This window comes from Hypanus sabinus, chromosome 6 (genome assembly GCF_030144855.1).
Source record: "Hypanus sabinus isolate sHypSab1 chromosome 6, sHypSab1.hap1, whole genome shotgun sequence".
Taxonomy (NCBI): Eukaryota; Metazoa; Chordata; class Chondrichthyes; order Myliobatiformes; family Dasyatidae; genus Hypanus; species Hypanus sabinus.
Genome location: NC_082711.1, coordinates 92,490,737 through 92,504,727, shown reverse-complemented (window position 1 = coordinate 92,504,727; position 13,991 = coordinate 92,490,737). Strand labels below are relative to the sequence as shown.

General features: G+C 43.2%; 1 protein-coding gene across 3 annotated transcripts in view; it reads right to left on the bottom strand.

The window, feature by feature from the left end:
- The window catches only part of phf14 (PHD finger protein 14), a 252,389-nt gene that overhangs the window by 85,688 nt on the left and 152,710 nt on the right, over window positions 1-13,991 (bottom strand). For all 3 annotated transcript variants that reach the window (XR_009512717.1, XM_059972616.1, XM_059972617.1), the window contains exons 15-16: window positions 624-680; window positions 418-542 (exon numbers count right to left, since the gene is read on the bottom strand). Coding sequence is in view for 2 of the 3 variants with exons in the window: in XM_059972616.1 (XP_059828599.1) it covers window positions 418-542; window positions 624-680 (182 nt within the window). In the remaining variant the exon portion in view is untranslated. The remainder of the gene's footprint in view (window positions 1-417; window positions 543-623; window positions 681-13,991) is intronic.

Here is a 13,991-nt window from a genome sequence, read left to right as displayed (position 1 = left end):
CATCGTAACATAATCACAGATCAGATGACTAAATGTCAGAAGCAAACTAACCCATTGATTATTTGCTAGACTGAATAAGCTTTACTTAACGCAGAACTCTGTACTTCAATTGGATTACTGCCTGTTTATCTTTGTGACCTCTTGTTATACTATATTGACAATCAACCTGACAAGGTATAATTAATCCTCATGTACAGAAAGAGATTATCCAACTTAATTACATAAAAATCCATAATGCAAATGTTTGTGGTATCTCAATAGACATAATCAATCTGGTTTTCCAAATCAAAGCTTCTGCAGTCAGATTTTTAAAAGATTACAATATTGTAAATTACTTTATAATATTTATAATGTTATAAGTAAATACAAAGGTAAGAAAATGTTAAGTAGCAAGAGTAAAATTCATTGAACATCTACCTGACTAAATTTTCATTGTCTCCAGGATTCTTGCAGGTAGCACATTCTGTTCTCAGGTCTTCAGATTTTGGTCTTTTCTGTAATGAGGTTTGCCGTCGTCGTCTTGTTCTAGGAGGAATTGGTTCCTAGAAAATAATGAATTTCTAGATGCCATATACATAATGTTAAAAGATGGAAACATATGTGCCTTGTAAATTAGCACAAACCTCAGCCTTTTCGCCATCCGAGCTGGTACCTCTTTTTCGTTTCTGCCCTTTACTTCTCTGTGAAAGAATAAAAAATGTCTTTACAAATTACTTGCAATACAGTTTTTCAGTCAGCATTCTAAATGAAAGATTCTGTAACTTAATAATTGAATGCCTCTGGTTCTAATCACAAGCTTTTAATTGCCAGAATGTAATGCATCATGAATAATCCAGTTTAAAATACTAAAATCCATAAAAAAAGAAATTGTGGATTTGAATCATTTAATGTCTCTCTCAAAATAAAGGAGGACTTCAGAAGCCAACAGGTGTTCTATTGCTATTTAACTGTCTGATCCAATAATCAGAGTATACCATGATTCTAGCAACTATTCATGCTCAACTTTCACAGGCAGAGGGTCCCCTTGGATGTTCCTTAGCAGGCTCCTTATTCAGACTTAAGTCACATTGTAGTATCCAATTCTCTTTTCCAATACATAATTTTGTTATGTACAAATCATTAAAAAAAAGCAGTTATGAAGTGATGTGCTACACACAGCACTGAAATAACGACATGCAGTCAGGGCGGAAATGCACTCTCTGGGAGGAAATGACGTCAGAGGTGCATTACCAAAGTCTCCCCCTGCGTGCTGACTATTTGAGAGCCTGCGCAGAAAGTGGGTCGCCACATAACCCCCTCCCCCCCACAAACCGGCGATACACCTCCCAATGTCCACAGTCTGGATCAGCCTCTGTTTGGGAGGTCTGCCTCTGCGCCGCGGTGCCTGAACCTCGACCGGCTATGCCAAGTCCACGTGGGCTGGTTTGAGTTGGTCCACTGTGAAAACCTCCTCTCACCTCCCAATGTCCAGAACGTACGTGGACCCGTTCTTGTTGATCACCTTGAATGGCCCCTCGTACGGTTGCTGTAGCGGTGCCCAGTATCCACCCCTTCATACAAACACAAACTTACAGTTCTGCAGGTCTTTGGATACATGGGTTGGGGTCCGTCCGTGCTGTGAAGTTGGTATGGGGGCCAGGTTGCCGAGCCTTTCTCGTAACTAGTCCAAGACTGCTGCGGGTTCTTCCTCTTGCCCCCTTGGGGCTAGTATGAACTCTCCTGGGACGGCCAGGGGTGCGCCGTGCACCAATTCGGCAAGACGAGGCGTGCAGATCCTCTTTGGGCGCTGTGCAGGATCCAGGGAAGCTCGTCCACCCAGTTAGGTCCTCTCAGGCAGGCCATGAGAGAGCCGACTTCAAGTGACAGTGGAAGCGTTCCACTAGTCCGTTCAACTGTGGGTGGTAGGCAGTAGTGTGGTGTAGCTGCATTCCTAACAGGTTGGCCACAGCCGACCACAGGCTGGAGGTGAACTGGGCGCCTCTGTCGGAGGTAATGTGGGCCGGTACCCCAAAGTGTGCTACCCAGGTTGCGATCAGTGCTCGTGCGCAGGAATTGGCAGATATGTCGGTGAGCGGAACCACCTCTGGCCACCTCGTGAACCAGTCTACCATAGTTAGGAGGTACTGCGCTTCTTGGGACACTGGTAGAGGGCCCACGATATCCACATGAATATGGTCGGACCTCCGGTGGGTGAGTTTGAACTGCTGCGGCGGGGCTTTAGTGTGCCGCTGCACCTTGGCTGTTTGGCACTGCGCACACGTTCTGGCCCATTCACCAACCTGCTTGCGAAGTCCGTGCCATGCGAACTTGCTGGAGACCAGCCGGACGGTTGTCCTGATAGATGGGTGCGCCAAACCGTGTATGAAGTTGAAAACTCGCCACCAATAGGCGGCCGGGACGATGGGGTGAGGTTGGCCGGTAGCCACGTGGCACAGGAGGGTCCTATCACCTGGTCCTACGAGAAAGTTATGCAGCTGCAAACCTGAGACTGCGGTCCTGTAGCTGGGCATCTCGTCGTCTGCCTGCTGCGCCTCCGCCAGAGCTGCATAGACCACCCCCCGGGACAGGGACAGGGCCTGGACAGCTGGTCCGGAGAGTGCGTCCGCCACGACGTTGTCCTTTCCCGAGACGTTCTGGATGTCTGTCGTGTACTCGGAGATGTAGGACAGATGTCGCTGCTGGCGAGCCGACCAGGGTTCGGACACCTTTGTGAACGTGAAGGTCAACAACGCGGTGAACAGCCTGCCTTCTAAGAAGTACCTGAAATGGTGGATTGGCGGATACAGTACCAACAGCTCCCAGTCGAAAGCACTGTACTTGAGTTTGGGTGTTCGTAGGTGCTTGCTGAAGAATGCCAGGGGTTGCCAACGCCCCTTGATGAGCTGCTTCAGCACCCCACCAACTGCTGTGTTGGGTGCGTTCACTGTGAGGGCAGTTGGAACATCCGTTCTGGGGTGCACCAGCATCGTGGCATCTGCCAAGGCTTCCTTGGCTTTAACGAAAGTGGCCGCGGCCTCCTCGTCCCAAGTAATGTCCTTGCCTTTACACGACATCAGGGTGTACAAAGGGTGCATGATACGGGCTGCAGAGGGGAGGAAACCATGGTAGAAGTTCACCATACCAACGAACCCCTGCAGGCCTTTGACCATGTTGGGCCGGGCAATGTGGCGGATCGCATCTACCTTGGCGGGCAGAGGTGTTGCCCCGTCTTTAGTAATCCTGTGGCCCAGGAAGTCGATGGTATTGAGACTGAACTGGCATTTGGCCGGGTTGATCGTGAGGCCGAAATCACTCAGGCGGGAGTAGAGCTGGTGTAGGTGGGACAGATGCTCCTGGCGACTACTGCTGATTATAAGGATGTCGTCCAAATAGATGAATGCAAAGTCCAGGTCGCGTCCCACTGCATCCATCAGCCGCTGGAATGTCTGTGTGGCATTCTTCAGGCCGAACGGCATTCGGAGGAACTCGAACATGCCAAACGGGATGATGACTGCTGTTTTGGGGATGTCTTCAGGGTGCACTGGGATTTGATGGTATCCCCAGACGAGGAAAAGATTCTTGCTCCGTGCAGGTTTGCTGCAAAGTCCTGTATGTGCAGCATGGGGTAGCGGTCTGGAGTGGTAGCCTCGTTCAGCCTGCGGTAGTCGCCGCATGGTCTCCAACCCCCGGCTGCTTTGGGCACCATGTGCAGGGGGGAGGCCTATGGGCTGTTGGACCTCCGTATGATCCCCAATTCCTCCATTGTCTTGAACTCCTCCTTCGCCAGGCGGAGCTTTTCAGGGGGAAGCCTTTGTGCGCGGGCGTGGAGGAGTGGTCCCTGGGTCAGAATGTGATGCTGTATCTCATGTCTGGGCATGGCTGCCGTGAACTGCAGTGCCAGAATCGATGGAAAGTCCTCCAGGATTCTGGTGAATTCGTTGTCCGACAGCGTGATGGAGTCCAGATGTGGGGTCGGCAACTTGGCTTCACCCAGGGAGAACGTCTGGAAAGTCTCGGCATGTACCAGTCTTTTCCCTTGCAAGTCGACCAGCAGGCTGTGAGCTCGCAAGAAATCCGCCCCCAAGAGTGGTTGGGCCACCGCGGCCAGTGTGAAGTCCCACGTGAACCGGCTGGCGCCGAACTGCAGCTGCACTGTGCGGGTGCTGTAGGTCCGTATCGTGCTGCTGTTTACGGCCCTCAGGGTGGGTCCTGGCTTCCTGTTGCGGGTGTCGTACCCCGTCGGGGGCAAGACGCTGATCTCCGCTCCGGTGTCGACCAAGAAGCAGCGTCCCAACTGTTTGTCCCAGACGTACAAGAGGCTGTCCTGGTGGCCAGCCACCATAGTCATTAGCGGCAGTTGGCCCTGGCCCTTGCAGGGCGGGCGATGACGGCGGGCTTTTGTGCCCCACCGCTGGTGGTAGAAACACCACTGTTCACTGGCGTCCTCACCCCTGCCTCTGTGTTGTGTGCACCCCCCTGCCGGGCCTGGTCTGGTCTGCTGTTGGGCGCGTGGCCTGGTAATCTGACCGATGGACGCCACCCTCTCCCTCTTGGCTTTCCACAGCACATCTGCCTGGGCTGCCACCTTCCGGGGGTCGCTGAAATGTGCTTCGGCCAGCAGCAGATGTATGTACTTGGGCAGTCGCTCTAGAAACGCTTGCTTGAACATGAGGCAGGGCTTGTGTCCGTCAGCCAGGGACAGCATCTCGTTTATCAATGCTGACGGCAGTCTGTCTCCCAAACCATTCAGGTGAAGCAGGGGGGCACCTCACTCGCGCCATCAGAGGCTAAAGGTCCCAATGAGCAGTGCTTTGAATGCTTCATATTTGCCTTCTTCCAGGGGCGACTGTATGAAATCCAAAACCTGGGCGGCCGTCTCCTGGTCAAGGGCGCTCACCACGTGGTAGTAACGCGTGGAATCAGAGGATATCTGCTGAATCTGGAACTGGGCTTCTGCTTGGCTAAACCACACGCATGGTCGCAGCATCCAGAAAGTCGACAGTTTTAGTGAAACTGCGTGAACAGATGTCATCTTTGGTCCAAATCCCGTTTGTACCGTTGGGGTCACCAATGTAGCGATGAGCTACACACAGCGCTGAAATAACGACACGCAGTCCATAAGTCGTTTGGAGACTAGTTTATTCAAACTTCGTGGCGCTGGCATTTAATCCCCAGCGCCCACCCTCTCCGGGCGGAAATGAAGTCAGAGGTGCATTACCAAAGTCTCCCCCCGTGCGCTGGCTATTTGTAAGCCAGTTTGCCTGCGCAGAAAGTAGGTCGCCACAGTTAGGAATTTATCTGTTCGCACCAGCTGTTCTCAATAGTGAAGTGTTTCAATCTCTTTACTGAATTGTATGCTCAATTACACAGCAAGATCCACTCCTGTTGCTGGATATATCTTTGAATGGCATTTCTTAGCTTTGATACACAATTTTTGCCCATTGATATAAAATAGAGAGGAAAAAAATACACAATGCAACTTATGAAATCATTCCTAGTAAGGTTTTAAGGGATATTCCATGGAACCACATAGTTCTAAGCTTTTGCTCTAAACAGTCCAAGACCTCAATAAAAAATGCACAGGAAAACTGTAAAAATTGTCAACTGGTATCTGTTCTTATTTATATTTGCATTTGGAATTATTTCTGAAAACCGCTACAAAACTCCAGGCTAAGTTCACTGAGTTCATCAACATTTGTTGCTTCATTTCAGTCTCTGTGCTTTGAAATAAAGATATCAATAAGCAATCTGTGGCCCTCTTTCCTCCATATGAACTGCAGAACTAATATCGGGGACATTCCATAAACAACAAAATAACCTTTTCTTCAAAAAAAACTTCTTTCATAAACTTGTCAATCTATCTTTTTTACTCAGCTGTCAACCATGTTTCTTCTTGCCGACATATAACACTAGCTTTGCTAGTGTAAAGAAATTGGCATGATCAAGCTTTCTAATTTTTACTCTAAAATTTGCATTCCTATACTGCATTTGAATTTATTTTCATGGCGCATATTGACTCAGGATCTTACAAAGTGGAAATAGGCTATTTGGTCCAAAACGTCAATGGTAACCAGTGGTATCCATCCATCCATATTTATTCCACCTTGCAACACTTGGCCCATAGTCTTCTATGCCCAGGTAATTCAAGTACTTGTCTAGACAGTTTCTCCAGTTTCATATTATCCCTCAACACAGCGTTCTCCACTCTTGAGGCAAAATACTTTGGAAGTACCTGCCTGATTCATTCTGCATCAATTCCCCCCTCTTGAATGCATTTGCATTGCTAGTTTCCTTTTAAGTTTAAAAAAAAAGCTCTTTCTTTGACATACCTCTCTATTAACTTACCTTAACCCTCTCCACTTTACCTATTTCCTCAAAAATCAATTATGCAGATGTTTTCCAGTTCAAGTCTTAGTGGTTTTGTGGTACTAACCCAGAGGAAACTGGGGCCACTAACCCCGTCACATAGTTAAAGAATCTTTTGGAATGTGACATGGATTTCCTTAGCATTTGGAAGAAATAAATGGCAGTCTAGGTTCCATTCTGAAACACTACTTGATGCAAACTCTATAGAGCATCACCTGTTTAAGGGTGAACAAGAACAGTTGAATAAGGATAAAGGACAAAAGCTTGGTGCTAAGAGATGAGGGGTTAGAGAAAGGAGATCAAGCAGACATCAATACGTGGCTATGCTTTCTATGCAGCTCTTTTTTTTAAGTGTTGCACCAGACAGTCAGCCATTGGGGTTTCGGCATCTCCTCCCATAGATGCTGTCTGGCCTGCTGAATTCTGCCAGCATTTTGTGTTTTTAGTCAGCCATTCTTGTCTGGCGCGTGGTGTCAGGATTGGTCTCCTTTCGGATTAACCAGGTCATGATATGAACGTTCCTGACTCAACCCTTGTATTTTTTTTACAAGGCTGAGTGGCTAGCTTGACGCTCAACCCGGCACAAATGGAAAGCATGCTTGGGGGTGGCTCCACTTGGATTCCAACTCGGGAGCCTTCGCTCCCCGGTCTGGCATTGATGCCATTGCGCCACCAGCTGGCCTTGTGCAGCTCTGATAAGAATAATCAAACATTCACATTTAAGACAAATACAGCTGAAATCTAGTCACAGCCATGGGCACTTCAGTAAGCAACATAGTTCTAAGACATTTAAAATATCTATCGATGCTCAAAATTGGTGAACTCTGGACTGCAGACTCAGATCAAGAGTACAAGGAAGCATGAAAGGTGAGCCAGTCTGTAGGTACGATTGAAATGTAGAGCCCTCAGACACCCAATCCTGATTATCCTGCTGCTGACAAATATAGAGTCTCTGGAAAATAAAACAGAAGACCTCAGAGCAACATTGCAGTACTAGAGGGACTTCAGGGACTGCTGTGTATTTTGCTTCATGGAAACATGGCTCACCGCTGCCATGATGAATGCAGCGCTGCAATCTGAAGGCTTCACCATCCCCCAAAAAGACAGGGCAACTGAGTCTTTTAAAGGTAGAAGGGGTGGACTATGCTTTATGATTGACTCATCATGTGCACAGACATGTCAGTTCGGTCTCAATCCTACTCAACTGACCTGGAAAATCTAGCAGTCAAATGTCATCCATTTCATCTGTTGAGCAAGTTTTCTGGGTCATCCCAATAGTGCTGTACAATCCACCACTGGCCAACATTAGGCAAGCACTGGAGGACCCAGTGACAAGAGGGTAAACCTTCACACAGCTTCAGGCTGATAGTGTACTTTATAGGGCACTGTAAACTTCTGCCAACCAACAACTAGAGCTTGTGTCAAAGGACATCTTCAATCTCTCACTGCTGTAATTGGAATTTCCCCCCTGCTTTAAAAGGACAACAAACATACAGTGTCCAAGAAGAGCATGGTGAGCTGCCTCAATGACAATCAGACACTTGCACTCACACCTACTGTGATGAAGAGCTTTGAGAGGACAGTCATGGCCAGAATCAACTCCTTTCTAAGTAAGGACCTGGACCCGCTGCAATTTGCCTATCACCACAATAGGTCTATAGTGGTTACAATCTCACTGGCTCTCCACTCGGCTCTGGATTACCTGTAAATTAACAATACCTACGTCAGGTTGCTGTTTATTGACTACAGCTTTGCATTCAATACAATCATACCCTCAGTTCTAATAAACATGTTTCAAACAGTAGGTTTTTAAACCCTCTCTGCACTGGATCCTGGATTTCCTTACCAGGAGACTATCATCAGTGTGGATCAGAAATAACATCTCCTCCTCACTGACAATCAATGGCATGAAGGTGTACATGATTGAGAAAGATTAGCTGCTTGAGTGGTGTTGCAATAACAACATTGCTCTCAAAATCAGTAAAACCAAAGAATTTGTTATGGACTTCAGGAACGGGAAGTCAAGAGAACACACACCAATATCCACTGAGGGACCAGCAGTGGAAAGGGTGTGCAGTTTCAAGTTTTTTGGAGTCAACATTTTTGAAGATCTATCCTGCAATGAACAAAAAAGCATGACAGTGCCTATGTTTCATTAAGAGGAGACTTGATATATCACCAGAAACTCTTGCAAATTTGTATAGATGTATTGTGGAGAACATTCTAATCACTTGGATCAATGTCTTATATGGAGGTGCCACCGCATAGGTTCGGAAAAAACTGCACACAGTTGTAAACTCAGCCAGGTTCATCATAAGAACTAGCCTCCTGAACATTGAAGACACCTTCAAAAGACGATGCCTCAAAAGTTCGGCATCCATCATGAAGTACCCCCATTACCCAGGACCTGCCCTTTTTTCACTGTTACTATCTGGTACAGGAGCTTGAAGATACAAAATTTACGTTTCAGAAACAGGTTCTTCCCTTCCACCAGATTTCTGAATGGAAAAGAATCCCATTTGCACTACCTCAGTTTTCCTATTTCTGCACCACATACTTAATTCTTACACACACACACCACCACTACCACCACCACCCCCAATAGATATGTGACAGTTAATGACCCAGGGTTAATACTGTACTACATCTTCTGCTGATGAGCGCATGTGGACTAAAGAGAGAAAGGCAACAAATATTACCAAGAAAAGGATTTAGTAATAATGGGGTTGAGTTAAGCTTTGAAAAAAATGTCCCTTGAGACTTGCCACAATAAGAAGTTTGCTGCTTATGCAATCTGTTTCAGGTCATTCTAAAAACGCGAATTGCAGTAAATAATGACTCATATGAGAAAAGTACAATTTCCAATACTGCTCTTGTACATTCAATGACTCACTGCTAGTTACTGATGGAATCAAAGCTTCCATGACTTATTGTCCTATCTCTCTAGTTTTCTCTAATTTTTCTCATCACTTCCATGTTTTTAACAGTTTCTAGGTGGTTCTTGATTTTTGAAAATGCTTACAGTAACAACCACAAGCAAAGATATCCAGGAAAAGGGAACCACATTTTCAAAGGTAGAGGCAGTAATCAAACTGCTAAGACCTTAGTACAGAACCCTAATTGGCAAGTGTTGGAAAGATATCCTTATTAGAATCTCCATGTGTGATGCTTCCTACCTTTCAAAACATTTTTTATTCTACAATATATCTTAAATGCACTGAATGTCTCACCTTAACCCAGAGCATCACTGAGATTCCCCATTGTACTAATATAGTTATTAAGCATCACTTTCTTTATTTCATAGTCAATTTACAAATAAAAATGCAATACTAGGATTCCAAGACCTATTGATTTGAATGCTAAATCTGGGCCAGGGGTTCCCAACCTTTATTTATGCCATAGACCAATACCATTAAACAAGAGGTCTGTAGACCCCAGGTTGGAAACTCCTGATCTAGGCTCATACCCATGCATTATTGATAGGATCTTCACAGCAAATTTACTTGCTAGTTTGTTATGTTTTTGCTTGAGCAACCACTTACATGTGGGATTTGGAAATCAAAAGGTAAATGGAAACTGATTGAAGTTATGGGGACAGTGAAAAGTGATTGTAGAAGGCAATTTGTAAAAGCAGTACGCCCTCTTTTAACCTTTCCAAGTTGCTTTTTAAAAAAAAACTTTTGAACAACACAGGTACTTAAAAAGTATTGAAAATTGAAGAGAAAGCCCTCAAGGTAAGGAGAGGCTCCTGTAGCATCTTCCTCCTGAGGAAGGAGGTACAGGAGCCTCAGGGCTCATACCACCAGGTTCAGGAACATTTACTACCTGAACCACCAGGCTTTTGAACCAGAGGAGATAATTTCATACAACTTCACTTGCCCCATCATTAAACTGCTCCCACAACGTAGGGACTCATTTACTAGGACTCTTCACCTCATGCTCTCAATATTTATTGCTCATCTATTTATTATTATTATTATTATTATTATTATTATTACTTCTTTTTTTCTTATATTTGTACTTGTATAGTTTGGTGTCTGTTACACACTGGTCGTCTACCCTATTGGTGCGGTCTTTCATTGATTCTATTATGGTTACTGGATTTATTGAGTATGCCTGCAAGAAAATGAATCTCAGGGTTGTATATGGTGACATAAAAGTAGCTTTGATAATACATTTACTTTGAACTTTGCTTTTTCTTTGGCAGCTGTCAAAATGTATCACAAACATTTCAGGGGTGGGCCTTTTCATGGCTCTGCTAGAAGCTATGTTTCTGACTCAGCAATACAAGAGTAACATGATTGGCCTTTGCATTTAGCCCAGGGGACCTTAAGAGCCAATTCCATGAAAGGCATGCACTGAGCCAGTAAGATCTGGCCTGTCACAGGTCATTGGAAGCTATGCAAAACATTAGAAATTGAATGAAGTTGTTCCGCAAAGTAGTCACTTAAACTACAGTTTGTCTCCTTGATGGTTTGGAAACCGCAACATGAACAACAAATAAAGCAAACCAAAGTGTCAATGAAACGCTGAGTGGCTGGTGGTCACAGTAGAAGAACCGATAATGCATTTGTATATGAAAATATGCAATTAAAGATATTAGGTGATGGGGCATATCCACACCATATTAACCACCTAAATATTACATCCAAAAGTGTATCCAACCTTTTTATAAAAAATATAGCTCTCAGAATGTATTAAAATTTTACTATCAAAATCCACAAACGTCTAAGCTTCTTTTCCAATTTAGTTCCTTTCACTGTAATACCTTATATAAAAAAATAAAATTTTACCATCATAGCTGTCCAGCTAAACATCACATAATTAAAATTCTTTCAATTTTGAAAATCTTCAGCTAACTTAAGTCTTAACATTATAAATCAATAACCTGTTTTACTTTTCATACTTAACCAAATCAGTAATATTGTAAAATTAAGCATAAGTTCCTAAGAATAGCATAATTTGAAAACTTAGTTACTGCCAAAATGTAGAATCTCCAGTGCACAATTTGCATTCTTGCCTAAATGAAAAAGAAGGACTGCTTAATTCATTATTGCAAGCAGAAGCCTACCACCTCAGCCAGCAATTAACACACTCCCAGCTTTAGAGACTATCGTGGCTCTGCAGCACCAAGTACATAAAATTAAGATCCTATATTGCATTCTGAAGGGCCACAATAAAGAAGAAAGACCTGCAGCATATTTTAACAGATTGCGGTTTGTATCCCATCTGCTTGGTTTTGGCTGTGAACACACAACAGATGGAGTAGTTATCATCTAAAAGCACAAATAACACCAATGCTGCCAATTCAGGACTAAATTTAGAATCAAACTATTTCTAAATAGAAATATTAAAGATCATTAAAATAATTAACAAATACAACTGTACACATTTAAAATTTGTACCTGGGAGATTGCAATAGTCATCTGTATTGAACAGTCAAATGCAGTCAGATAGATTTTCACATAGAGAGCCATTTCTGCTACTTCTAAGTCTGCAACCTATTTAGTTTTCAAACAAATGGGTAATTTTCACTAGCAGAATGACATCATTCACTTCAGAACTTCCATCGATTCCACTACAACTAAAGGTTGGAATGTAGATATTCAAGCTCTTTCATTATATTCAAAATTTAGCTTTGTTATTCCTAATGTGTATGAGCACCAGGGTACTCCCATTGTAGGAATATATATTTTTTACTTTATATTTTAATAAACTTCGTTTCAATGTTCAAACAAAAGCTATCCCTGTGTATATCACATCCACAGCCCAAAAACTTCTAACCTTGCCTCTCATAGAAACCAGGATAAGTTTCATATGGCTCTGGGAATTTGCCCACCTTCAGGACTGACAAACCATTAAAAACCTCCTCTTGATGCATATACTTCCACTAAGTTCTTCAAAATCAAATTCCATTTCCTTTGTGAATTTCATTCTGGACCATACAGATTGCCACATCGTTCCTAATAGGCCTTACTCTTTCCCTGGTTATTTGTCTATTCATAATGTACTTATTATGTAATAAAACATCTTCAGATTTTCCTTAGTGTTGTCTGCACTGATAATCCGTACTCACGATGGGCTTCTGCTGTCTTTAGATTACTAAAGCTGTCATTTGATTCCTTTTTCCCCTTTATCCATTCCAGTAATTTCCCTGTATAACTACCCTGCAAATTTGCTCCATGATATCCTTTCCATTGGCTGATGACCCATGAGCTTCTTAAACAATCCCTTGGATTTGGTGGTTATGTTCATCTACTCCAATTGTTCTGAGATAGCAAACAAGACTGACATGGGATCACAGCCTTAGCCGTCAGTGAGATAAGAACTGCTTAATAGGGCCCTATTAAGATTTTTAAAAATATTTTAAAAATATATATTTTTTTTATAATTTTAAAAAAATATTTTAAAAATATAAAAACTAAAAAAAGATATTTTAATTTTTTTCTCCATTCTCAGCAGTCAGTCCTAGGATTGCCACAAGTTAATGAAAGTGTTGCATTTTCAAGAGACTCTGAGAGTATCATTGAATTATTTTTTCCACCCTGTCATAGGTATCTCTTGCCACATCTGAATTTAAGAGTACAATTTACAGTATACAGAATATAAACCCCTTCAATCGTGATATCCTGATATTTTTCTTAACTTTAAACAAATAGGTACTTTTGTCTGTTTGGGATACCTCACCCTATCTCTACAATACTCTCCTTAATCAATATCACTTCCATACATTCTCATTTTTCTTGATCAGCAATATTAAATATTGTCCTGCACTTGTTTTAAAATCAAATATCTGTTCTTATTATAACATCTTAATCCTATTTGGCCAATTACACCTGAAACGCTTAAACTTTGGTTAATATGATTAATGTATCCATGCACTATAAATTTCTTAGCCTAATCCTAACAGAAAGTACAAGGAAACCTATTCAATAAAAAGCTACTTCTTGTTCTTGACTTATCACTTCCATTTCTCTCCTTTTCAATGTCATAAGCTGATGCTCAACCCCCAGCCAAATTATTTCAAACTATTTCAGAGCTCTAGTGTATTTTCTTGCAAGGATACTGGTCCTGATTCTGCCGCAATGCAAACTATCAAACCTGTACAAGTCACACCCTGAATTATATGCATTCATTTGCATAACTGTTCCATTTCTATCCATGCTGGCATATGGCAACAGCCATAATCTTATATTTACTACATTTGAAGCCCTGATCATTAAATCCATTAAAATCCTTTGCCAGAAGCTCACACTTTTTCTAGTTTGGTATCAGATGCACCACAAATTCACAAATTCCAGGTCACTCTATTCCGCCCCGCCCCCCCTCCAGATTTTTATACAGGTGGGAAACATATTGACGGTTGCAAAATGATTGCTTATCTGGCCATCAAACCATGCAGTCTCCTGTGCCAACTGCATTTTTACACTGCCATCCTGAAGGTGGTTCACATGAGGCAAGGATTTGAGCAAGGAACAACAGTCATTTAAAAGAATCATCACTTCCACCAGTCTCTTAATACTCATGAAATTTTGAGAGTGCTACACAGCTTGATTCCTTCTTTTCCTGCCCTTTCACGTGACTATTGTTATCTGACTGAGTGGTGATCACCTCCTGGAATTTTCAATTCAGAAAATTGCCAGCTG